The sequence below is a fragment of the Pantherophis guttatus genome, chromosome 1 (genome assembly GCF_059756535.1).
Source record: "Pantherophis guttatus breed Tessera chromosome 1, ASM5975653v1, whole genome shotgun sequence".
NCBI classification, from domain to species: domain Eukaryota; kingdom Metazoa; phylum Chordata; class Lepidosauria; order Squamata; family Colubridae; genus Pantherophis; species Pantherophis guttatus.
The window spans coordinates 96,006,860-96,032,133 of NC_142063.1; the positions used below are offsets into that span (position 1 = coordinate 96,006,860).

The 25,274-nt window shown below is 38.7% G+C and overlaps 1 protein-coding gene across 1 annotated transcript in view; it reads right to left on the bottom strand.

Moving 5' to 3' along the window:
* Positions 1-25,274, bottom strand: part of BMAL1 (basic helix-loop-helix ARNT like 1) — a 68,314-nt gene that overhangs the window by 15,698 nt on the left and 27,342 nt on the right. The window contains exons 3-15 of the mRNA XM_034417125.3: positions 23,604-23,751; positions 23,059-23,079; positions 20,729-20,767; positions 19,995-20,036; positions 18,993-19,150; positions 18,386-18,465; positions 15,629-15,721; positions 14,772-14,889; positions 11,833-11,982; positions 10,496-10,742; positions 6,282-6,388; positions 5,976-6,126; positions 5,662-5,750 (exon numbers count right to left, since the gene is read on the bottom strand). Of these exons, the coding sequence (XP_034273016.1) occupies positions 5,662-5,750; positions 5,976-6,126; positions 6,282-6,388; positions 10,496-10,742; positions 11,833-11,982; positions 14,772-14,889; positions 15,629-15,721; positions 18,386-18,465; positions 18,993-19,150; positions 19,995-20,036; positions 20,729-20,767; positions 23,059-23,079; positions 23,604-23,743 (1,435 nt within the window). The 5' untranslated portion in view covers positions 23,744-23,751. The remainder of the gene's footprint in view (positions 1-5,661; positions 5,751-5,975; positions 6,127-6,281; positions 6,389-10,495; positions 10,743-11,832; positions 11,983-14,771; positions 14,890-15,628; positions 15,722-18,385; positions 18,466-18,992; positions 19,151-19,994; positions 20,037-20,728; positions 20,768-23,058; positions 23,080-23,603; positions 23,752-25,274) is intronic.

Genomic DNA, 25,274 nt, shown 5'->3' on the forward strand with positions numbered 1-25,274 from the left:
GCCGCCACCGAATAAGACCTGCCGATACCAGTCGCCATGAGAGGGTGGCCTGGTCATTGCTTTTCCGGGGCAGCGGCCTCCTCTCCACTGCCGTGAGAGGACAGTCGAGCCCCAATTCGACCTGCGCCGAAATGGCAGACTGTCTCTCCCGGACCTTTTTAAATTTACCATCATTGAATCCCTGGCCTCATTCCATCTTCCCCAGGCGGACTTTCAGGGATGTACTCACCGGCTAAGCTTTCTGCCTTGCGAGACTCCCCCCTCTCGCAGGCGTGGCCTTCTACGTTATCGAGGGCCTACCTCGATGACGGGTTTTGGAACCCAGAGAGGTGGCATGCCGCGAAGAGGGGGTTGAGGGGTTTTTTATATAAATTTTAGCCAATCTTTTAAGGGGTTCCGGGGGGGAGGGTCGGATTAGAATTAGGGCTGTGGGTATGGGGGATAACCCACTAAGGGGAGGGCCGGGTATGGCTGTGAAGCACGGCATGGAGGGTGGGGGGCCCAGGGTCGAGGGGGGAGGCTAAAGTTTATCCAGATAAAGTTTCTACCATCAGTACTGTGGGTGGGAGGGGTAGATATGGCAGGAGCAGGGGGCCGTATCATGCTAGGGGAGCGCTGCCCGCTATCTACGAGCGGTGGCACGCTCCGGCCCCCAAAGCTCCATCCTTCTCCAGGTTGCACAGACCCTCAGGGCCCAGGCCTTCAGCTGATGTTGTGCAACGCCAGGTCTGTAGTAAATAAAGCCCCCCTCATTTGTGATCTTATTCAGGAGGAGGGAGCAGACCTGGCAGGTATTACGGAAACCTGGTTGGGCCAGGAGGGGGGGGTCCCCCTCATTGAAATGTGCCCACCAGGTTTCCATGCATTCCATCAGCCGAGGTCACAGGGGAGGGGCGGGGGGAGTTAGCGGTTATTATTAAAGAAGGTCTGAGACCGAGGGAGGCCACTGTTCCTCAGACGGCCGGCTGTGAGTCCCTCCTTGTGAAGTGGGGTCATGGGGTGCAAGTGGGTTTGCTGATCACGTACCTGGCTCCCTGCCATGTGGCAGCAGCCCTGCCCAAGCTGCTCAACGTCATCACCGCGGTGGCGGTTGATACCCCCAGACTTATGGTCATCGGGGATTTCAACCTGCCGTCTGTGGGTGAGGCGTCTGAGGTAGCCCGGGAGTTTATGGCTTCCATGACAGCTATGGACCTGACCCAGTTAATTCATGGCCCTACCCACACGGGGGGAAACACGCTGGACCTGGTTTTTGTCTCTGGACAGTGGTTGAGTGATCTTGAGATAGGGGATACAGTCACCGAGCCCTTGTCATGGTCGGATCACTCTCTCCTTCGCCTTGACCTTTGAACCGCTGCACCCCGCCGCAGGGAGGCGGAGCCGGTAAGATGGTTCCGCCCCAGGCGCCTGATGGAGCCTGATAGGTTCCAGATGGAGCTTGGGCCATTTCCTGAGCCTCTGGCACACGCCTCGACTGGAGACCTAGTGGCTGCCTGGGATAGGGCGGCCGCTGGAGCTCTGGATCGGGTTGTGCCTTTGTGGCCTCTGACCCGGTGCCGATCTCATTTGGCTCCTTGGTTTACCGAGGAGCTAAGGGAGATGAAGCACCGGAAAAGACGCCTAGAGAATAGTTGGAGGGCCAGCCTTTCTGAATCCGACCGGACACTGGTAAGATCTCATATTAAGAATTACCTAGTGGAGATAAAAGCAGCAAAATGTACTTATATTGCTGCTCTTATTGCATCATCAGATAACCGCCCAGCCACCCTGTTTAGGGTGACCCGCTCCCTGCTCCATCAGGAAGCGTGGGAGGACCCCTTGGAGGGTAGAGCCGAGGACTTTGTTCAATATCTGCATGACAAAATCACTCAGATTCAGGAAGACCTGGACTCCGACTGGATAGTTTCAGGGGGGATGACTGAGGCAGGTCTTGAGAATGTTATCTGGGATGAGTTTGATCCTGTGACTCCTGATGACGTGGACAGTATTCTGGTAGACTGAATGCGACCACGTTTGTTGGACCCGTGTCCCTCCTGGTTAGTGCTGGCTTCCCGAGAGGTGATGCGAGGCTGGCTCCAGGGGATTATAAATGCTTCATTGGGTGAGGGTGACTTTCCCGCCGCCTTGAAAGAGGCGTATCTGGATCCGTTCCAGTCGGGTTTCAGGCCTGGGTACAGGATGGAAACGGCATTGGTTGCGTTGGTTGATGATCTCTGGAGGGCTCGGGACAGGGGTTGCTCCTCTGTCCTGGTCCTATTAGACCTCTCGGCGGCTTTTGATACCATCGACCATGGTACCATGCTGCACCGGTTGGAGGAGTTAGGGGTGGGGGGCACTGTATTGCGGTAGTTCTCCTCCTTTCTCTCTGACTGGTTGCAGTCTGTGTTGGCAGGGGGGCAGAGGTCAACCCCGAGGCCCCTCATGTGGGGTGCCACAAGGGTCGGTCCTCTCGCCCCTTCTTTTCAACATTTATGTAAAGCCACTGGGCGAGATCATCCGTGGTTTCGGGGTGAAGTACCACCAGTACGCTGACAACACTCAGCTGTACATCTCCACCCCAGGCCACTCCAACGATGCCCTTGAAGTGATGTCCCAGTGCCTGGAGGCTGTGCGGATCTGGATGGGGAGGAACAGGCTCAAGCTCAACCCATCCAAGACCGAGTGGCTGTGGTTTCCGACGTCCCAATATAGTCAGTTGACGCCATCACTGACTATTGGGGGCGAGTCATTGGCCCCCACGGAGAGGGCCCGCAACTTGGGCGTCCTCCTGGATTCACGGCTGTCTTTAGAAGAGCACTTGATGGCCATGGCCGGGAGGATTTTTCATCAGGTTCACCTGATCCGCCAGTTGCGTCCCTTTCCGGATCGGGACTCCTTACACACAGTCACTCATGCCCTCGTCACTTCCCGCCTGGACTATTGTAATGCTGTCTACATGGGGCTCCCCTTGAGGAGCACCCGGAGCTCCAACTGGCGCAGAGTGCGACCACGCGGGTGGTTATGGGAGCGACATGGCACTCCCAGGTAATACCTCTCCTGTGCGAGCTGCACTGGCTCCCAGTGGTCTTCCGGGTGTGCTTCAAGGTTTTGGTTACCACCTTTAGAGCGCTCCATGGCTTAGGACCTGGTTACTTACAGGACCGCCTGCTACCACCAATAGCCTCCCACCGACCGGTACGCTCTCATAGAGGGGGGCTCCTCCGGGTGCTGTTGGCCAAACAGTGTCAACTGGCGGCCCCTAGGGGGAGGGCCTTCTCTGTGGGGGCACCTACTATCTGGAACGAGCTCCCCCCCGAGATACGGAGGATCCCGGACCTACGCACCTTCCGCCGCGCCCTTAAGACCTTTTTATTCCATCAAGCTGGCCTGGCCTAATCTTCATTTTCTCCCCTTTTCCTTTTAAAATGTAAATTTTAATTTGTTTTTAAATTATTGTGGTGTTTTAATTCTGTCTGGGGCCAAACTGTTTAATTCGGTTTTATTCAGCTTTTAAATTTTGTATATATGTATTTTACTTTGTGGCTGTTCACTGCCCTGAGTCCTTCGGGAGTAGGGCAGTATATAAATCCAATAATAAAAAATAAAAATTACAAAAAATTACAAAATCTCCTTCAAAACACAATTTTCTTGGCTATTTTCTCGCATACCTAACATACTAGGTACACACTTGCCTTAAATTTTTCAGCAACTCCAAAGGGCTGGGTTATATTTGGGAGAAATTTCTGCTCCTCTTTCAATATGATGTAGAGTTCACTTGATTCCAAATCACCACATAATCAGAACATATATATCTAAATATGCCCAGCCATTTTATATAACCAAACACAAAACGGGCAAAGTTAGTACATAACTCAGTTGCCTGAAACAGCAGATAATCCATAATTACTAGTAAAAATATGCTTTGAACCTCAAGTATCTTTTTGTTGCTGTATCAACAAGCTGCTAATTTAAGGCAGTACTTCCTAGGAGGCTACAGAACTGAACTCTTGGGTCAGATTGAGAAAGAGTTATTGGAAATCATCTGAATCACTATATATTAGACTTAACACAGGAACGTAACTTTATGAGCTATTAACAATATTAGTACTGTTTGACAACACAAAGGCAGTCTCTTGGACAGATGCTTAAAACATCTCTGGGTTCCTAGCTAACTTCTTACACTGAAGCTTCCTTGATTATTAAAGGAACAATAATTATCGGTCCATTTAAGGATCTTAGCATAGAAAGGGAAGAAGAGAGAACTATTTCCACTATCTGCTGTTAGTATACTGTTGAAGGTTACAGTTACAGTAGTGGCCAAAATTGTGGAAACCATTTGGGAAAAGTGTATTTTCTAAAATTAGCTAATAACCACCACTTTTTTAGTAGTACCATAAAATTATATATCAGTGGAAATATAATTTAATCAAGAATGTAATGCAATAATTTTTATGAAGGATTTGCTATTAGAATAGCAGTTACAGTATAAAGAAGAAAAGTGAAACACATAGAAAAAATTACATATACAAAAATTATCACCATGTCAGTTAATAGTTGGGTAACCTGAATGAATTACGGCCTTACAACATCTTCCCATTGAGTGAACCAAGTCTTATAGTTCTGCAGCTGTTATAATGTGAAACCAAGATTGAATGATTGCTTTTATTAACTGGGTTTTATTGCTGGGTCACTTCTGACTAACAAGTTTCTTTAGTTGGGTCCATAGATTTTCAATTGAATTAAGGTCTGGGATATTCCCAGGCCATTCCAGCAGTGGAATATGATTATCTTGAAACTCCGGAAAAAAAAAGTGGTGTTGTTAGCCATCAAACCTCAAAAATACACTTTTCCCAAAAGATTTCCACAATTTTGGCCACTACTGCAGAGAGAGAGAAATCTCCTATGATGGGTTTTTGCATATTTACAAGTGATTCTGGGCCAGGGAGACTTTTCAAGTTCTTTTTCCAGAGAATCAAGAATATTGTTGAATCCAGAGAGAGAAAAATCTTGCTAATCTGTATTTCTGTTTATGTGTAGGCAAGGACAGCATGTGTGTTTTTCCTTCTGTCAAAAGGATGTAGTGAAGTTTGGTCTAGTGATTAAGGCACCACCCTAAAAACTGGGACACTGTAAGTTCTCATCCTGCCTTAGACATGAAAACCAGCTGGTGACTTTGGGCCATTCATTCTCTGACCAGCCAACCTCACAAGGCTGTTGGTGTGGGGGAAATAGGAGGAGGAAGGAGTCTTATATATGACTCCTTGAATTATTTATGAAAAATAACAAATCTAGAATATAAATAAAAATGAATATGGATCCAAAATAATAGTTCTATCCACCATGCATTTAATTTCATCATGTGCTAAAGAAAAAGGGTATTATACAAACTTCACATGGGGATTTTGGTGGGAAACACCCATCACCCTGGCATTTTGCTTTATACTCCAAATAATTTGTTATGTTTATTTTTGGATTAGGGATTAATTTGGGCTGTCATCCTCACTGATCAATGTTCTTGACATTTCTTAGCTCTTTAAATTTTCACCTCCTTGACATTTCTTCAGTTTCTTGAGTGTGATATAGAAGGAACAAGCAGTTACAGGCTTGAAATACTAAGCATTTCAAATTGCACTGTGTTCAATAAAACAAATCCAAAGTAGTTTGTTACAATCTTGTAGTTACCTTCTCCTGCTTGGAGTACACTATCCATGCTGTGAGGTGAAGCTGCTAGTTGTGAAAAAGACGTATCTCCACCATCAAGCATATTAGCACTGGGGATTCAGAAGAAACATAACTGTATCATTTTATGTTACTAATTATTTAGCATAGCAAAATACTTATTTTTTTACCGTCAACTTCATTACCGTGCAACATATAAATTGTGTGGATTCTCATCAAATTTAACAAACTAATACTTGATGTATTCCTTCCCTTGATACATGGAAGGCAGAGTCAACTGTTATTTTTTTTTCCCACAAGAAAAGAAAAATACTTACGAAACCACTGTGTTCGTTGAGACAATATATTCTACTTCTTTGGTCCAAGGGTTCATGAAACTGAACCAACAACTCCTCAGTGTAATAAAAGATCCATCTTTGACTTTAAACTTGTAACAATTAGTACTGATTTTTTCTCTTGACTGTAAAACTGAAAGAAGACAAAAAGGATCAGACTTGTACAATTTTCTTGTGTGTAGTACATACATGTACAATGGTAATGTTAATTTTTTCCAAGGTTCCTAGATCATTTTTCTAGCCAGGGGAAAAAATCTGAACCATTTGGCTACTCCACAGACATTTTACCTTGTCGATGACATTCTGCAAGATGTCCTATATCATCTTGATGAAAATATTCATAACATGATGTGCCTAGAAGCTCCTGTGGTAAATATGCCAAAATTGCAGTTGCCCTAAAACAGACAAATGCTTCAGTGTTTCTAATTAATTACGTAGAAATTAGTGTAAAAGTAGAAAGAAAATCAATTTTCTATTTTCTTGTATTTTTAAGAGACACATAATTACAGAAATCAGGATGTGACTTCTTCAAAAATTAATATCCATTGGACAATGTTCATAAATTAGGCTGTTATTGTTATGCTATAGTCCATAAGGAAACCAAAAATTCTTTAATATACCAATTGTTATGACTCGTCATGAAGTCATAAATTATTATGACAGTTATGCCTGAAGAAAATCAAACTGCAACCAGAAGATAAAAATCCAAATACAACTAACATCTCACTATTCTTGAAACAAAAACTCAAATTGGGAGTTCAATGATAAAGAACTCCAATTCTTCTTTATAAACAAATACAAATGATGGTGCTTACACCTCAAAATGAGAACTATTTCAGACAACGCAAAAAAAACAGTTAAAAACTGAGCTACACAAATAGATACCCAAACGTAAAATGTGCCCTAACACAGATGTGATGGAATATGTACAAAACTTAAAATATATTAAAATATGTAACTCTAGATTGGGGTTTTGTTATTGACGAATTTAAAATTATCAAGATAATCCATGCAACCATAATATGAATGTGTGTGTGAAGATTTTCACGGGTAGAGGTATGCAAGTTTTGGTGTATTTGGGTCTTTTCCCATGTAAGATTGAGAGTATCTTAGCGACGTTTCGCCTGAAGATGACGAGTGGGACCTAAAATTTTAAAATAATTAAAATTTTATTTTACTAAGCTTTCGTCAGCCATCTGCTGATATCGTCAGAGTATTAAACTACCATTACAGAGATCTCTGCCTTTATATGCCATTAATCAATTTGGCCATTGCACGTGTAATGGCCATTGACGATGTCAGCAGATGGCTAATGAAAGCTTAGTAAAATAAAACTTTAATTATTTTAAAATTTTAAGTTCTGGAGCTCGCAGGATGTCTGCTTCTTTCTTTACTAATATACCTGGAACTCATATTTTTAGAATAATTTATAATATATATATGTATGTATGTATCAGGGGTGGGTTCTAAAATTTTTTACTACCAGTTCCGTGGGCGTGGCTTATTTAGTGGGCGTGGCTTGATGGTCATGTGACAATTCTTTAGGATTTAGCAGAGGTACTGGTCTACCAGGCTTTTAACTGCTTGCAGAGCTGTACCGGTCTACTCATTTATTTTTGTAGGCACTAGTCTACCCATTTATTTTTGCAGGCACCAGTCTACTCATGTATTTTTGCAGGCACCGGTCTACTCATATATTTTTGCAGGCACCGGTCTACTCATTTGTTTTTGGAGGCACCGGTCTACCACCAAACTGCCTTTTACCATTGATCAGCTGTAGGGTGGCCCTTTGAAGCCCCGCGGCAAGAGTTTAAACAGGTTTTTTTCCTTATGCCCATCAGCTGGGACTCAGGAGGCAGCAACAGATTGGGGGTGGGGCCAAATAAAAGGTAAGAATAACGTGGGGGTGGGTGGGGGGAGCGGGGGAGCAGAACCGGTTCAGTGACATCATATCGTCACCGCTACCAGCTCGGCGGAACTGGGCCGAACCGAGAGGAACCCACCACTGGTATGTATGTATGTATGTATGTACCATATAGTGCTATCCTCAGCTTTGTACATATGCATGAAATGTGCTTCCCCATCTTTAATCTGCATGCTATAGTTTGTTATTAGTAATACTGTCTTCTTTGTTGCCATTATATTGGACATTTTTATAAAGAAATATAATTTTGGCAAGAATATTCCATGACTAAAACTTTAGATATCAATTTTTAGCAACTATATTTCGGATCATTCCAATAAATGTTACCAAGTATTTTTAACCTAGCTGTCATCTTAAAAAAAGAGATCACTTATACAATTATATACATTTCAAATAAACATTTGTCTTCTATTAAACTTGCACAATATTAGCTTCTTATTTGGTGATATAGGATACCACCACCCAATAGATACATATGAACAATATGATAAATGTAGATATATGCCTTTTTTTAAAAAAAAATTCTTACCACGTATAAGATTTATATAGTTGAAAATATTAATAACCTAAAGGTCACCCACCAGTTCTGCAGTGTACATACATTTTAAAATGCAATGTAGCACAAGGAATTCTTACACAAGAATACATGAGTTATGAGAGAAAGAGCTCCAGAATGAACCGACATTCAATGCTTACATCTTTTCAGGGTGAAAGCAGCTATGTACGAGTTTTAAATAGAATTTTATGACATTTAAAAGAGTTTTAACTTAAACTAGTATTTTATACACAGACATTTATCTAAGGTGTATCTTTATTATGTTATGACAATACACCAAAAGTCATTCATAGCAAATACATAAAACAGTTATATCCCATTATACAATTGTAGCTGTGGAAATGCCAGCATGATTAAAGCATACGCTTAGAGTAGCTCGTAATTGGATCACATCTTGAAAAACCTGACTATGCAAAATTGTTTTTTTCATTCCCCCACACATAATCATTTCATTATAATCTTGTAGAGACTAAACTGCAACTTTATCACTCAACAAGGGGTCATCAGAAAGATTTTCTAATTTGCTGATTTGATCTAGGAACATTTTGCTTGACTGGAGAAAGCTAAGGCTGACTTCTGCTTACCCTCCATATTCTAAAAGCTGAGAAAATTTCAAAAGCTATTAGGGCAGAAAGGTCTGTCTAGCAACAGCTAAGCAGAAAATACCAATAATCTGTACGGTCTGTCTAGCAACAGCTAAGCAGAAAATACCAATAATCTGTAAGGATTTGCTGAGCAGTGAATAGTGCACATATGCCAGAATCCAAGTAACTGGTTTAGCTAGGCTGACTACATTGATTTTAACTGGAATTCCTTGGGTATGAGAATGTTACTTTCTTTCGCTCTCCTCTACTACTTTTACCTCAATAAAACTTTTATTTATTGTGGTTTGGTTTAACACTGGAATTTCATTGGTTTAATTAAAAAAAAGAGCTCATTAAAAGCTTCCTCCTGAGAAATGCAGCGTAGTTATTCATAGCTATCCCTTATGTTTCGTATTTTCTGGATTTTTTGGGGGACAATCCAAAGCATCTTCCTCTATACTTCTTCCCCTATGGCTGCATTAGAAAGAGAAGTTCTCAGAGAAAGAGCTCAGAATTTCAGTCTGATTGATGACAACCTATTTTAATTAATTATTGGAGACTTTTGAAATAAGGGTTCTTGTCAGTGAGGTTTTAAATAAACTTCCCTCCAAATATACACACATACACCTTTCTTCAAAATAACCTCAGCTTCTGCCAATCTAGAGTTAGATTGTATATACTGACATACAATTTTTTTTATTTTGCTTTTTTAAAATATACACAAAATACCAGTTCCAATGCTCTTAGCAATACATCTGGCATTGCCTTAATACAGCTATTGGTTGGCTTAATACAACTGTTGAAAATTAATTATAGCTGATGCAACACATTCAGTAGCCCCCTGCACGTTGATTAATTTCCTCTGCTTTCCCCTTTAGAAAAGTAAAATAAGCTCAATAGAACTTTTTACTCCCTCCTACATAATTATAGACCAACAGATATCAAAGGAACCATTTTTAAAACCTATCAAGTGTATATTTATGATGTAATTGAGGACTGTGTACTTGTATCTCTAGGCAAAGACCTCTTATGACTCCTGTGATCAGGCCTGTGTCAGCTGATGCTGCACTGTAAAATGATATCTTCACATTGGCTTCTTGTACTATGTTGGGAGTTGGGCAGGGGTAGGTAGTTCAAAGTTCACTTCAGCACAGCAAGGAAAGATTGTGGATTGTGCCAGTATTTCCATTCAGACATTACCACTGTCATCATTCAGCCGATCGTCAATATCCTTAAGCGTTTTTTTCAAGTTTGCATTTTATGTTACAAAGAGTAAACAAATTAGGATACTCGGTTCGTTTATATTTATAAGTGCTGAAGTGTTTTGCAATTTGTTCATCATCATACAAACATTACATTCTTCAAACAAGCCACCTGCGGCCATCTCAAAAGAATAAGAACTATTATCGTCAAAGCAAGAATTAAATGCTGTTCTTACCTCTGATCTACAAATACAAATTTGCCATCAATTGCATGTCGAGAAACATATTCTGTTGGTTTAACCCTGATTTCTCCATTTAATGGTTGAGGAACTACGTGAGGATGCAAACGTCCAATTGCAACAAGACAACTTAAGTTACAGCCTTCATTATCAGGCTCGTTGTCTTCATCTAGTCCCATTTTTGTTGGTGGCCAGCTTTTTAAATATCCTGTGCTGTGGATAGTACAAAAGCTTTTGCGATCAGCTGCAAAACAAAATAAGGTTAAAAAAATAAGCAAACGAATACACTCACAGATTGGAATCAAGGGAAGCTGCATGTTGTAAATCAGTAACTGGAGACAGAGATGGGGTCTATAGGAAAAGAGCAATGGTAATAAGACTTCTAAAAATCTTGTTAAGAAAATTGCAGGAACTAGTTCAGGCAGTCACCAAAAGTCAGCACTAACTCAAAGGCACCAAAAAGATAGATACAAACAAAATAACATTTAATCGGCATTGCCCTTCCACTTGGTTCGGTGGCCACAGACATCCTGTATTGTTCTGAAGCCAAGAATAAACCATGATAGTTGACAGATTGCCTAGGAAATCAATTGCTAAAATTGAATGGGGAGGACTTCTTGACTGTGCCCAGAACCACAGAGTGTCATATTATGGTTATTTGTTATCAGGCATTCTCAGCATATTGCCTTCACTTTGGAATGCATTCCCTACATGATTTGTGAGCTACCAACAGCAATATTTTTAGATGCCTGTTGAAAACCTATCTCTTTATCACTGTATAATGAAGATATAGTAATGGGTTTTGTATTCCATATATTTTAAACTGAATCCTATTTTTATACATTTTCACTTGCATTGCATTTTGTGTTTTAATTGACATTATTTTACTTTAAAAAAAAACTACAAGTTATATCTATTCTTGAATTCAGTATGTGAATTTATTTAAACTGAGATAATTTTAAGATCTATTCACAAACCTAATGTTTTTTTAAACCATACCAGCAAAGAAAACGTGTTATCCTGCCATTCAAATAAACATTACACAGTTATATTATATTCTGCTTTTAACTTTTTAGTAAGTTGGTATTTTACTCTTAATAAATACCATTTGAAAGATATTTTCCTAGGACACTAAGCAGCTTTGCTTCATTCAATATGCATGCTTATAAATCACACGAAGTTAATTCCCATTTTCTATATAACACCAAATAATTTTGATTTTGCTGGATTCAGTGGTCTAAAGAGTCGTTGTCTGAGACTGTAAAAAATAACTTTTTATCCTACTTTTGTATACAACTTTGCATCACCTAATGCTACTTAAATCTTCATAATACCTTTCTTTTTCGAACAGGTGGAAGGAAAGTCTTTGTCTTCTACTTTCACGGAGGGTCTGTTGCACTTCATCCTACAAAAGAACGATCGTCTTGCTCCAGAACACAGTCGTGATGGCCCAGGTGTAATATCTGTTTTGACTGGAAGTCCAGCTGCATGAAGAGAAAAAGCATTACTTCCAAACTGTTGAGTATGTCTGATCCAAACTTTTATTATGTTTAGTCTGAATTAGGTGTTAACATTTTAATGGGAAACAAAAAAAAAAACAACCCTAACAACCTGTCGGTCCCTGTCCTAGCCCTACTGATCTTCAACATAGTACTAATAAATGCAGTGACTGGATGAAGAGGTTCATTCTCCAATTTGCAGGGGAGATAATTGGAAAGACCAAGGAGAAAAGAAAAAAGTAGACCTGAAATTCAGAAATGGAATTCATTAGAGAGAAAATTAAAGTTATGTATGAATAAAGAGTACCAGCCTAAGTATCTGGGTTGTTAGCAAAATATTTCTGAAGGACTTCAGGATTGGACTTTTTCACTTCAAACATCAGTATCGTGTGATTACCAAAAAGGTTTAACAGAATTTTTGGCTGCATGAAGAGCCCAGTTTACGAATTCATCTGAACACTGGGCACAGTTCTATGCGATATGCTTTCAGATGAATGATAAATTGAAATGGCAATACAAATTATCAATATTATGGAAAAGTCATCTGCTGACTGAATGGAAATGAAAGTTAGTGGATACGCTAAGGTTGAATAAGTGTATCTTTGAAACTTTCTTGAAATATTTGAATGGCTGTCAGTTTTAATACATTAAATTATAAGTAAAGCTAAAGTAGTCAACTTGTAGGACCTATAAAATGCTCCTAGTCTGCAGCTGTGCTGCCCTATGGAACAATGAACTCAAATCCACATGGACCCATCTGGTCAAACTTTTGAACTGTGTAAAAACATGAAATCTCTTTCAGCAGATCCTGAGGTAGGATAAAGCAATCCACTTCCTGGTGCTTTTTTTGTTTGTTTTTCCTTTTTTAAAAAACCTTGGGAATTTGTTACCTTTTCCCACTATGTGGAATATATTCTAGTTCTGTTTGTTGTCTCTACTGTTTTTAATTGCTGTTTTTAACTTCAATGTTTAAGCCACCTAGAATTATTTAGGAGATTAAAGTTGCAGGCAAATTGATAAATAAAAGTATAGTCATGTTTGTTGCTCACATATGTCAGTAGTGAACATGGGATATCCAAGGAAAGAGTTATGTCTTATTTTCCTAAAATAGCACACTGACGAGGCATGTGGTTGTATTCCAAAAAAGGAAAAATCTTAATAAGAGTGATATGACAATGATCTAGAAGTAAGCTAGGTAATTTTTCCCTTGTTGGGATCTTGGCAGAAGTGGTTTATCCCTTCCTCAGGTGCTCTTTTAGAGAAATAGAGAGATGAATAAGAAAAAAAAAGGAAGATGTCAAATCATATCTAGAGCAGTGGTGGGTTTCAAAATTTTTTACTACCGGTTCTGTGGGTGTGGCTTGGTGGGCGTGGCATGGCTTGGTGGGCATGGCAGGGAAAGGATACTGCAAAATCCCCATTTCCTCCCGATCAGCTGGGACTTGGGAGACAGAGAATAGATGGGGCGGGGCCAGTCAGAATTTTTACCACCAGTTCTCCGAACTACTCAAAATTTCCGCTACCGGTTCTCCAGAACTGGTCAGAACCTGCTGAAACTCACCTCTGATCCAGAGGTCAAATATATAGAGAAATCCACAACTCTAATTAGATCAAAACAGTAGTATAACCAAAGACCATCTCTCTCTTTCAGACTTTCTTCATATTGTACATACAATCTCCCATGTAAAAGAAAACTATAGAACAGTGATGGCTAATCTTTTTGCCATCGCATGCCAGGAAGGGGGGGGCGGCGGAGGAGGTTCGTGTGCGTGAGTGTCCACATCCATAATTCTATGTGTCCCACCCTGCGCATGCGACCCCTCTCCCCCCCGCTGCTTCTGGCACGTGATTGCCCGGTAGGCCCGTTTTTCTCTCTCATCTGGCTCCAGATCCTCTCTATGTGTCTATGAGAAAGTAAAATGGGCCTTCCCCACACACCCCCCCAGGCCCTCCGGAGGCAGGAAACAGCCTGTTTCCCTACTTCTGGTGGGCCCAGAAGGCCTGAAAATCAGCTGGCTGGCGCACGCATGCATGCCAGAGCTGAGCTGACATGCCCAATGATATGGCTATGCGTGCCATCTGTTATCAGGTGGCACACATGCCACAGGTTCGCCATCACGGCTATAGAAGCTATGAGAAAAATAAAGTTTAAAATATTAATGATTATATATTTAATTTTTATACCACCTTTATTATTTTATGTAACTCATTAAAATTAACCAAATTATAATATTAATAACAGAAAACTTCAGAATTAGTATAGGACTATAGTTTACAAAGAGTTCTAAGATGAATCATAACTAATATTGTTCTACGTTCTCCTACACATGGGACTTTAAGCTTGTGTGAAGGTTCTAGCTGGGCAGCACAGCTCTCAAACAGCATTGACCCAAAAATGGAACCCTCCTCTTATTTGAGATTGCTGGGATCTTTCATCAAGAGCACAGTAGGAGGGACAGACATGGGGCATTGAGAGAGGAAAGGGACATCCTCCTAGCTAGCCAGATCAGCCAAGCCTATCCTGGTGGTCAATGGGGTAGATAGATGTTTCAGCCAGATCAACTGCACATCCGATAACCAATATCAACTCTAAAACTAAAGGTAGTATAATATAATATCGATGTATTAAATGACCATCTACAGTCTTTTGTAATTAGAAAAAAAAATGTTTTTTTTTTAAAAGCTATTAACTGTTATAAAGCATTTAAATTATGGGCTATACCAAAAGAAAATAAAAATAAAATAAAAGTTGGATAAACTCCCCAAGTACTCACTTTTTGCATCTATGAGCCTTTCCCGTGGGGCAGTATCTGAAGAAGAGAGTTGTTCCTTAACTTTGGCAATATCTTTAGGATGCAGGTAATCAAACAGGCTTTGGCCAATCAGATCATTCTATCAATAGAAAATACATACAACTAGTAAAGTCATTATAATCGGCTATGATGCTTTCAGCAAAGAAAAGCACTGATTTCACTAAGTTTATTGATATTCAAAGTAGTAGGAAAATAAAATATGATTGCTTAATATATTTCGTACCAAGAATAGGCTGATTTATTTACCTGATTTTTATTCTTTCAATTTTGAAGGCCATAGTGATGAAAAGAAAACAAAATATATCAAGAAGAAAAGACAGCTGACCAAAAACAACATTAACAAAAAAACAACAACCAAAAGCCAACCAACTAATAACTAACCAAAGGGAATCATCTGGCAGAACAACCCAGTCTTAAGTTTGCTAAAAGTCTTTTCAACTATAAAATGGAGACAATCTTTAAGCACACATTTGATTATATGCATCATTAAATTTAGAGTGATATTTCAGATGTTGCTAAATTATAACTTTCAACATTTCTCCCGATAGATATAGCGATATAGCGATATGGATGGATGGATGGATGGATGGATGGATGGATGGATGGATAGATAGATAGATAGATAGATAGATAGATAGATAGAGACAGACAGACAGACAGACAGACAGACAGACAGATGATAAATATAGAAACCGTCCATCTCACTCATAGTGACTAGTTCAACAATATTTTCCATTTCCAATTTTTCCAATTATTTTATCTCTGCTTCATCTTCTATTTTTTTTTCCAAATGATACAATAGGCAAAAAAAATAATACCTGACTATAATTGAGAATTTTGAAGACCGATTCTGAAACAAAGAGTATCTTCCCTCTGTCACAACCCACAACGAAGAGAAAGCCATCTGCTGCCTAATGGTATACAAAAAATAATTGTTATGTCTTATTTACATATTTTTGAAATTAATTATAAATTTGTGCAACTGAATTACACTGTATTTTCTCTGAAGATAACAAGATTAACACTTAATAAAATGCTAAAGTAGATCTGCGTACTTTTTTACTGTCTCAGCAGTGCTAAAAACAAAAAAGCACTATCACACGTAATAGCTAAATATCTGATTAAAAAATATATAATCCAGTGACCTTAAACTATACTGATTTAAAAATGAAAGAGCAAAAATAGTTTTTCTGTCTTTTTTAAGGTTCCCATGGGGAAATGTCTTTATAAGAGGAAGATTAGGCAATTCATTCTTTCTCCTCTGTCTGTTGTAAATCTTTGCAGATTATTAAAAGCTGCCAGGAGTAGTTCCAATGTGTGTTTGGAACGGCCACAGAAACACAGAAGGCAAAATGCCTGATTTTAATTGCTGACATGATCTGTTTACAGAGAGGGGAAAAAAGTATGTTTTAGAAATAGGTCACCTTAATTCACATTACTTTTGTGAACTCTCATTCTGCATGTTTTGGAAGACATTATATACCATAATCACAGAACAAAAGCACAACAATGCAACTATGGCTTCAAATTGATACTGATTTTAATTGAAATGTTTTAAATTATGGGCCAAACTTTATTTAATTATTTTAAAACTATTTTAACTTTTGTGTACAAATGTTTTATTTTTGGCTGTTCACCGCCCTGAGTCCGAAAGGAGAAGGGCGGTATAGAAATTTATAATAATAATAATAATAATAATAATAATAATAATAATAATAATAATAATAATAATAATAATAATAATAATAAACCTAAAGCCTGTACTCTTTGGACCTGCTGAGGAACTAACTGAACTTTTTCCAACCTAGCCCTTTCCATATTTGTTGTATTTCAATACAATACCAGTCAGCAAAGTCATTGAGCTGACTGGCTAAAGAATGATAGTTCAACAGATCATCTCAAGGATATCTTATTAGGAAGATCTGACCAACCTTCCATTACAGAGTGAAAGGTGCTTACCACTTTAGAAATAAAAAACAGCAATACTGGTCATACGACAACAAAAATCCAGGTAATTCTCAATTTATGACTGTAAATTAAGCCTGGAATTAGGGTTGCAAGTTATGCTGGCTGTTAAGTGAATCAGGACGATGACAGCCTGATTTTATGACCTTTTTTGATGCAGTTGTTGAATGAATCATCACGGTCATTATGCAAACCTATTGTCTGCAATGGCTGTTGTTTTGCTAGAAATTGGAGGCAAAGGCCAGTTTCCAGTAAAAAACATTGTAAATCATGGTCACATGACTACAAGATGCTGCAAACATCTATAAACGCAGGTTAGCTGCCAAGTGCCCAAAATATGATCATATGACTGTGGGGTGGGAGCATGGCCGTCAGAACTTCGAATCCAATTTGTTTGTAGCCCTGGAGAAATCCATCGTAACTTTCAACAGTGGCTAAATGACCGGTCATAAGTAAAGGACTATCTATAAAATGCAATCAATGTATTATTAGTGCTAGGCCAATTCAAGGATCCAAAACGATCTCTGTGTGTGTGGCTGCCTTAACCTTTGAGGATGGCTGCTGTGCACCTCTGTTTATGATGTTAAAAAAACAACAACTGTATTAACACTGACATGCTAAAACAAGAGAATTGTAGATTTTACAGTAATTGTGGGACTTTAAATTAATAGCCAATAAAGTAACTGGGAAATAGAACATTGATGCACACTTTGAAAAACGTTTCAAAGAAGTGTTTTGGAACTAGGGCAAGTGCAGCATCTATTCTACTACTCATCAAAGTAGTTAGATTGCTTGTTAAAGAGGAGAGGAGAGTTGTTGTATTATCCATTCTAAAGCACTCGATTTGAAGATGTGTATAGCACAGCAGGGATTAAAAAGTGTCAAATAACTCAGAATCTGTTAAATTTAAATGACACAACACTTCAAATAGGACTGCTTTGCTCGCCCCACATCCTTAAAACAATTCTAAATAATTTGCCCTGACAAGACAACCAATAAAAAGGGGACCAAAGTTTAGAAATATCAAAAGACCAGCCCATGGGGCCTCTGCCAGATTAATCGGGCCATGTGTGGCCCCCGAGCAGCCCGTTTTTGGCCTCCTGGGCCTCCTGCAGCAATCTGCTGGCCAAAGCAGGCCACATGGAAGCCTCCCACGTCCCCAGTACAGCCTGTTTTTGGCCGGCAGAGTGCTGCTGGAGGCCAAAAAATGGCCCGTTTTCGGCTGGCAGAGTGCTTCAGGAGGCCATGGAGAGCGAAAACAAAGCACCGGGGGGGGGACACGCCCCCCCCAGCCCCTTTTTCATTGGTAAAGTGCTGGAGGCCATTCAGGCTGAAAACGGGGCAGAAGGGGCCTGCATGCGGCCCCCGCACTTTGTTTTGACTGGCAAGGTGCTGCAGAAGGCATCCATCCCGTCCCTACCCCCACCCCGCTGGCCCGTAGAGGAGAACTACAATGCTGATCTGGCCCTCGAAGGAATCCTGTTTGACATCCCTGGCTTAGAGGATCCACCCTTACTTTAAAAGAAACTGCAGTCAGTGTGTTTGGTAAAGGAAAACCTTCTCTTTCATCACCTCTTATACAAATTCATGTAGGTGAAGCTTATACATACCCTAAGAATTAGATGCTTTAATTCATCATCTGAGAGAAAAGTAGGTTTGTAGTTTGCCTCAGTGTATGGATTTGTAGCACCTTAAGGCAAAGGAAAAATATTTTAAGTAAACAATCTATCATATTATGTGAAACATGTGTTAAACTCCCATGTATGCAGCTATTTTCAGTATCTTAACTATTTTCAGTATCCTCTGCTTGAAATTCTGAAATAAATTTGACATTTTTTCAGAAATCACCAAGCTATATTTTAATATGTTTAGTTTGAAATCAGTGTGTACAATAATACAATGATCAACTGTCATATTTATTTTGTACCCTTCAGCAATAGGAAACTATCACTCGCTAATCTGAAACTTAAAAAAAACAGCAGCTAAGAATATTTTCTCAGTCACCCACTCTTGCTATCTTCAGGCATACCACCATTTTCCCAGTAGAATTTTACAAGAGGGAAAGCTAATGCTGATCCTCCTTATTGTAGTCTTATAAGTGTTCCTGAAATACTATCCAAAATGCTTTGATTACACAAAAGCACTCACAAATTTCTCAATGCCTAAAACCCATACATGGAACCATTCTTTTTAAACATTTATTTCAAACTTACTTACCTCGTAAAGTCTTCATGTGCTGAACCGCCATTCTCAGAACAGTAAGTTTATCTAGCTTTCTGGACATAGCGTTGCATGTTGGCACTAAAGAAGCCAATTCATCAATAAAGCTGTTCATCTTATCACGTCGCCGTTTTTCAATCTGACTGTGAGCCTCTCTAAGCAATCATGTAATAAAAATCATGACATTTTCAGTACCCAGTGTTATAATTCAATTCTTATCTACAGCATTTGTGGGACATGATTATAAACATTTGCAGTTTTTTATACATAAATATCTAATTTATCTGGAGTTGAGCAGCTAATAAGCATAAATAATATATATTTATTATATAATTAATAAATAATAAAATAAATTAAATTAAATAAAATAAAATAAATTAAATTAAATAAATAAAATTAAATTAAAATTAAATAATAAAATAAAATAAAATAAAATAAAATAAAATAATAAAATAAAATAAAATAAGACTCAAAAGTTTCATCAAATCTGAAACAAATTACGTAGTGAAAAATAAGCCTTGGATAACTCTGGTTTCCCACAGCATTCTCAACTAATCAGGAGCAGATATTGTATACTGCAAGAGGAACATTAATGGCAAATTGTGACCACCATTATTTGTATAATCACAGTTTAAACTATGACTTATTTTCTATGGTTAATTTAATTCTTTTTCTCCCCAGATTATAAAAATTCTTTTAAAACTGCTATCTAATGATTGGACACAATTCAGGAGGCTAGTTGCAAAATAGACTGCCAATGCAAGCTAATGAAAGAGCTGATGACTGAAGACTGTTGTGCCCAATAAGCAAATGCAAATAGATTATTTTTTATTCAAATAGAGTAATATAGTCTCACATTGTCTAAAAATATAAATTAGTACGGATGAATGTAAAAACTTTCTAATAAAAAAAAACCAAGCATGAAACTCCATTTAGGAATACATCTAGAAGATCTGCATTTATCACAACCAATAACTCTAAAGATTGTTATTACCTTACCTTGCATTTTTTATTCTGCCCTGTTGGTCTGTATATTCCAACCTAGTGCAAAGCAAAGTGACAGAAGTTAGATTTGATAGCAGCTCTCTATTTATAATGCAGCAGGAGAAAGAAGGCATCAAAGAAAGTGACACCCAAAGCCTCACTGAATACATGGCACTAGATGCAATGTCACTGATGTTATTTCAGTTTCAGAAGGATCACCATGTATATTCTCTCACCAACCTTACCATTTCTTTCTCGTTGGGTATTCTATTAGGATCTGACACTCCAGTAGTATTAATCAATTTCTGGGCCCTTTGAACATTCCTAGATTCCCAGAGATCCTAACTAAAGTCCACATGGAGCAAAACCATCCTTTTATCTCAGTGGTGGGATCTTCCCGGTTTAACAACCGGTTCAGTGATCGCGCGCTTTGCGCACGTGCGCAGTTTGAAGAAATCTTCACTTCTGCGTTTCTTCAGGGGAGAAACACAGTGGAGGCGCGGCAATCTGCTCTGCCCCACAAATCAGCTGCGGGCGGGCGGGCCCATCTGATTGACAGGGCAAACCGGTTCGCTCCCAGCTGATCATCTGAGCTATCGGTTCACCCGAACCAATAGAATCCCACCCCTGTTTTATCTTCTACTTCAGAATAATCAAAACGTTATACTTTTGAAAAAGTTTTTTTTTAAGGAAAAAAAAAAGGTTTTCCAAAAATCCAATCAATTTGTCAATGGTGAACAAATAAATACCTTCCATGTTGATCATCCTTATCTGTATCCATGCCTTCACTATAAAATCAAAAGAAAAGAAAAATGAACATGACACTAAATGAAGTAAAAATTGTAACTTTTTATACCATTCATATCATTGGAATCAAATATGATACAGTGAATATAAAAATTGTACTGGGAAATAAACAGTTGAAATGCCACGTCTAGCCTTTTATTCCCAAAATAGCTAAACCTGCCCATACCGTTTAAAACTCTGATGCATTCTTTTTATTAATTAAAAGAAGGGGAAACCATGTTTAGCAGAAGAGATCAATGAAGATCAAATAAATATTAACATTGATGGTTGCCACAAAAAACAGCAGGATTATCTCTAGTTTTGGCTCCATCTGGGTAGTATCTTTTGTTTTGCAGCAATGCAATACAATACTTCTTGCTTCTGCTGCCATCAACAATCAGTGCTGGCTTGCTATATATGAATCAAAGCAAGGGGGTTCATATTTCCCCTCAAAAAATATAACAATCTGCATGCACTCCACTACTATTTGAAGCAACAGATGCATTTAGCAAAACAGTATTAATGCATACACCAATATATAGTACTCATTCAGTTAACTATGAGTACTGTACATACTATATGTGTAGTACTTTCTGCTCCCTAATTTGTAAAACTGTGTTTCAACATTTAAGTGATAGCTGATAGTTCATCTTTAAGAGAAAAAAAAATCCAAAGTAATCATGTTGGGCCAAATGATGAAACAGGGACAGTCCAAAACTCAGCAACTCTTTATATCAAAGGCATGGCTAAAAATGGGAAAACCCAGAAAGAAAATGAGAAAGATTTGGGTAGGTTTTCCTGTCCCTACTCCCTCAAGTAAGAAGTGAAGACCAAGGAAATTTTCCCTCATATCTGCAGCTTTGGCATGCCTAGTGTGATTTTATATTATTACCAGAGTATGAAATCCATGTGGGGTGCATATTGTATATTGCTAGAAGAAAACAATTTTCATAATTCTTGTAAGTTTAGCTATTAAGTTTTCTAGTCCAAGGGGAAATATACAATATGATTTTTTGTTTGTTTGAATAATAGGTTTTACAGACGTTTATCTTTCTCTCTTGTCAATATATACTGGGATATTAAGCAGCACAAATAACAACTGCGGGTAAAGGTTTAGTCATATAACCTTATGCATTAAACTGCCAGTAATCATTTATATTTTTTCAGGATCCAATATGGGTCGGTCACCAGGACTAGAAATTTAGTCTTCCAAACTTTTGGACTCGTGCTGGAGCCCATCCTCAGGGAGCTTCTCTCGCACCAGAAATGTATGCTTTGGGCTATTCTATGTGTAGTAGTTATGTAGTGCCTGGCTGTATGTGGCTTTTTAATTGATCGATTGGGGTGTTGATTTATATTTTATCATTTATTATAATAGTCATTTTAATATATTACTGAAATATAAAAATTGTTTTGAAATGAATTGTTTATTCTTTTCCATTCATTACTGCTCACCAATCCCCAAGATTCCAACAACTTAAAAATGGTTTTTATAAACTCTTTGAAATACCTTCTTTATTGAATTATATTCCCTCTACAACACGGGCGTCAAACTTGCAGCGTCACATTGCCGTCACATGACGTTTTTCCCATTTGCGGAGCTGGGGTGGGCATGGCCTATGCGGACTGCCAGTTTGACACCTCTGCTCTACCACACTTCAAAGTATGATTTGGAATATGGCTTTAAAGATTAAATATGGTCCTCAGTCAGGAAAAATAATTCTAGTTTTTTAAAAAACAATTTGGCATGGCTGTGAAAAACAGAATGGGGATCAAATGGATGAATGGAAGTCTAGAACAGAAATTAAATAGATGGATAAATGTTCTGCTCTCAACAGTGTCTATCCACAATAATTTATTAACCTCTTTTGTTTAACCCTAAATCTTTTAGAAAACTATTCAGAACATAAGAAAAAGAGAAAAACTTATTTCCTAGAGATTTCCTATTATTGATAGAATAAATGTGAATGAAACACTGGAGGTTACATTAAAAACTTTCAGGGATGTATGTGATTCCCCAAGTTGCAGGTTCAGCATTTTCTAAACTAGGTTAGGATTTAGAAACTATTACAAGCTCAAAGCTAACAATTTAACTGCAATCTACATTTGCTTAAACGGAAAGTTTTCCTATTTGTTGCATATGCTCCCAAGTATTTGCTTTTTAAAAGAATTGAATCAGGATTATATAATTTAGTGCCACTGAATCTATTTCACATTGTTCTTATTTGAGGCACTTTTAAATAGTCAATTCTATAACAAGATTCCCGCATCATCACCCAATTTTTATACTTACTCAAAAGAAAACCCATCGAGCCTGAAAAGAGATAAATTGTACTATTAATAAAAATGTCTATCTGCATACTGTACATTTATTTTAATTTCCACTGTTAGCTGAGAAACTGCATCCTGAAGACATTTATTAAGAAATCCTAGCTGGATTCATATGCACACACTATATATATGAATTTTACTTTTAACAATCTTCAACATATAAGTTTGATATAGTGGTTGAGACATTAAACTAGAAACCCGAAGAGTTCTAATCCCACCTTAGGCACCAAACCAGTTTGATGACTTAGGCTAATCACTTTCTCTCATCCCTAGGAATGAGGCAGTACCAAGCCACTTCTTGCCCAAAAAACTGCAGGGACCTGTCCAGACAGTCTCCAAGAATCAGACACGGCAAAATATTATATTTATTATCATATAATGAAGATATATATATTTATAACAAAACATAGGAAAAATATTAGTTATCAGAGACTATATACATACATCATACATACATACATACGTACATACGTGTGTATGTGTGTTATATGGGTTGGAAACACTTACTGGTAATCAGTAGAACTTCCTTTCCTTTTCCTGTTACAATCCATTCCTGAAGAGTTAAGAGAACTAGAGATCAAATCAGTGGGACCAGGTGACATAAAATCACTGATCGTAGAGGAAATGTCCATCCTTTGGTCAGCCATTGGATTGCCTGGAATTATTAAAAGGGAAAACACTGAAGGATTACATAAAAAAGCCAATTGTTTGAGTAGTTACATAAGTCTTTTGTACTCTAATGCTTAGTTGATTTATTATTTCATCCCTTAGCATTCTTGTGCATCAAACAGGAAAGTAACCTGCTGGAAGAGTGATGGCTAACTTTTTTGCCAGCACGTGCCAAAAACAGGGGGGGGAGGTGTCACACGTGCATGCGCCCACTACCATAATTCTATGTGGGGACCCCGTGCATGACCCTTGCACTCCCCCCGCTTTTGGCACGTGATGGCCCAGTAAGCCCATTTTTTGGCCCTCCCCAGGCTCCTAGAAAGGCTCTGAAGCCTGAGGAGAGCAAAAAACGGGCCTTCCCCATCCCCCCAGAAGCCGGAAACAGCCTGTTTCCTGACTTCAGGTGGGCCCGGTAGGCCCAAAAATCAGCTGGCTGAGCTTGCATGCCTACCAATATGGCTCCGTTCGTCATCATGATGCTAGAACAAAGCTTCCCAAACGTGGGTAAATTACCCAAAATGGGGTAAAAGTGTTTTTTCTTTAGGTAATGACATGCACAACCATTACCCAATCACAACAGGGACATTTAAATTGATTTAAAGTGTTTTACCTACATTGGGTAAATGTAGGACTGGCAAGCAGTTTGGGGTAACAAAGGAAAACATGGGGAAGCTCTGTGCTAGAAGGAACAGTTAAGAAAAAGTCCCATGCTATATCATGCTCTCCTATATGCTTTTGGGGAGCTCACAAACAAGAGACTATTTATATTCCAAAGACTCTAACTATGGACATTTGATTATATCTGCTAATGATAGATCTCTCTTTTTAACACTGTAATGCCAACAGATAGTTGGCTGACCCAGGGGCCATTCATAGTTTGTAACTGAATTTAGGAAGCACATATATCACTTGAGTCAAAATCAAATTCTCATGCCCTTGGGACAAATGCTGAATGTTGATGTACTTTGTACAAAACAACAACAGCTGAACCTGGTAAGAGCTGTGTTATTCTTTCTATGCAATATTTTAGCTGTCACAAGATCCTTTGTTAATGTTATTCCTATCATAATATAGTACTATGCGATCCAGGATGGTGTCAAGGCTAAAGGTGATTGTGTGTTCTATTCCTGCTTTAGTCATGGAAGCCAGCTGGATGACATTGAACCAGTCCATTTCTCTAACCCTAGGAAGAATCCTAGAAAAGGAAGATTTATGGAAAATGTTGCCAACAAAAAGGGTGTGGATTTGTCTATGGAGGTTACAAGAGTCAAATCTGACTGAAATATAAATAAATAAATAGGTAAACAAAAATACCAGTTGATAAACTGAAGCTAGGGTAACAGGATTATGATATGAAACACTTCAGGATTTTAGCTCTTATGAATTTACCACACTTGAAGTAGCATAACATGCTCATATGCCTAAGAAGTGTGCCTAAAGCTCTTGGAATGCACTGAGTAATTATTTGATGTCTCTAATTAAGAAATAAAAGAAGACAAAACAACAAGA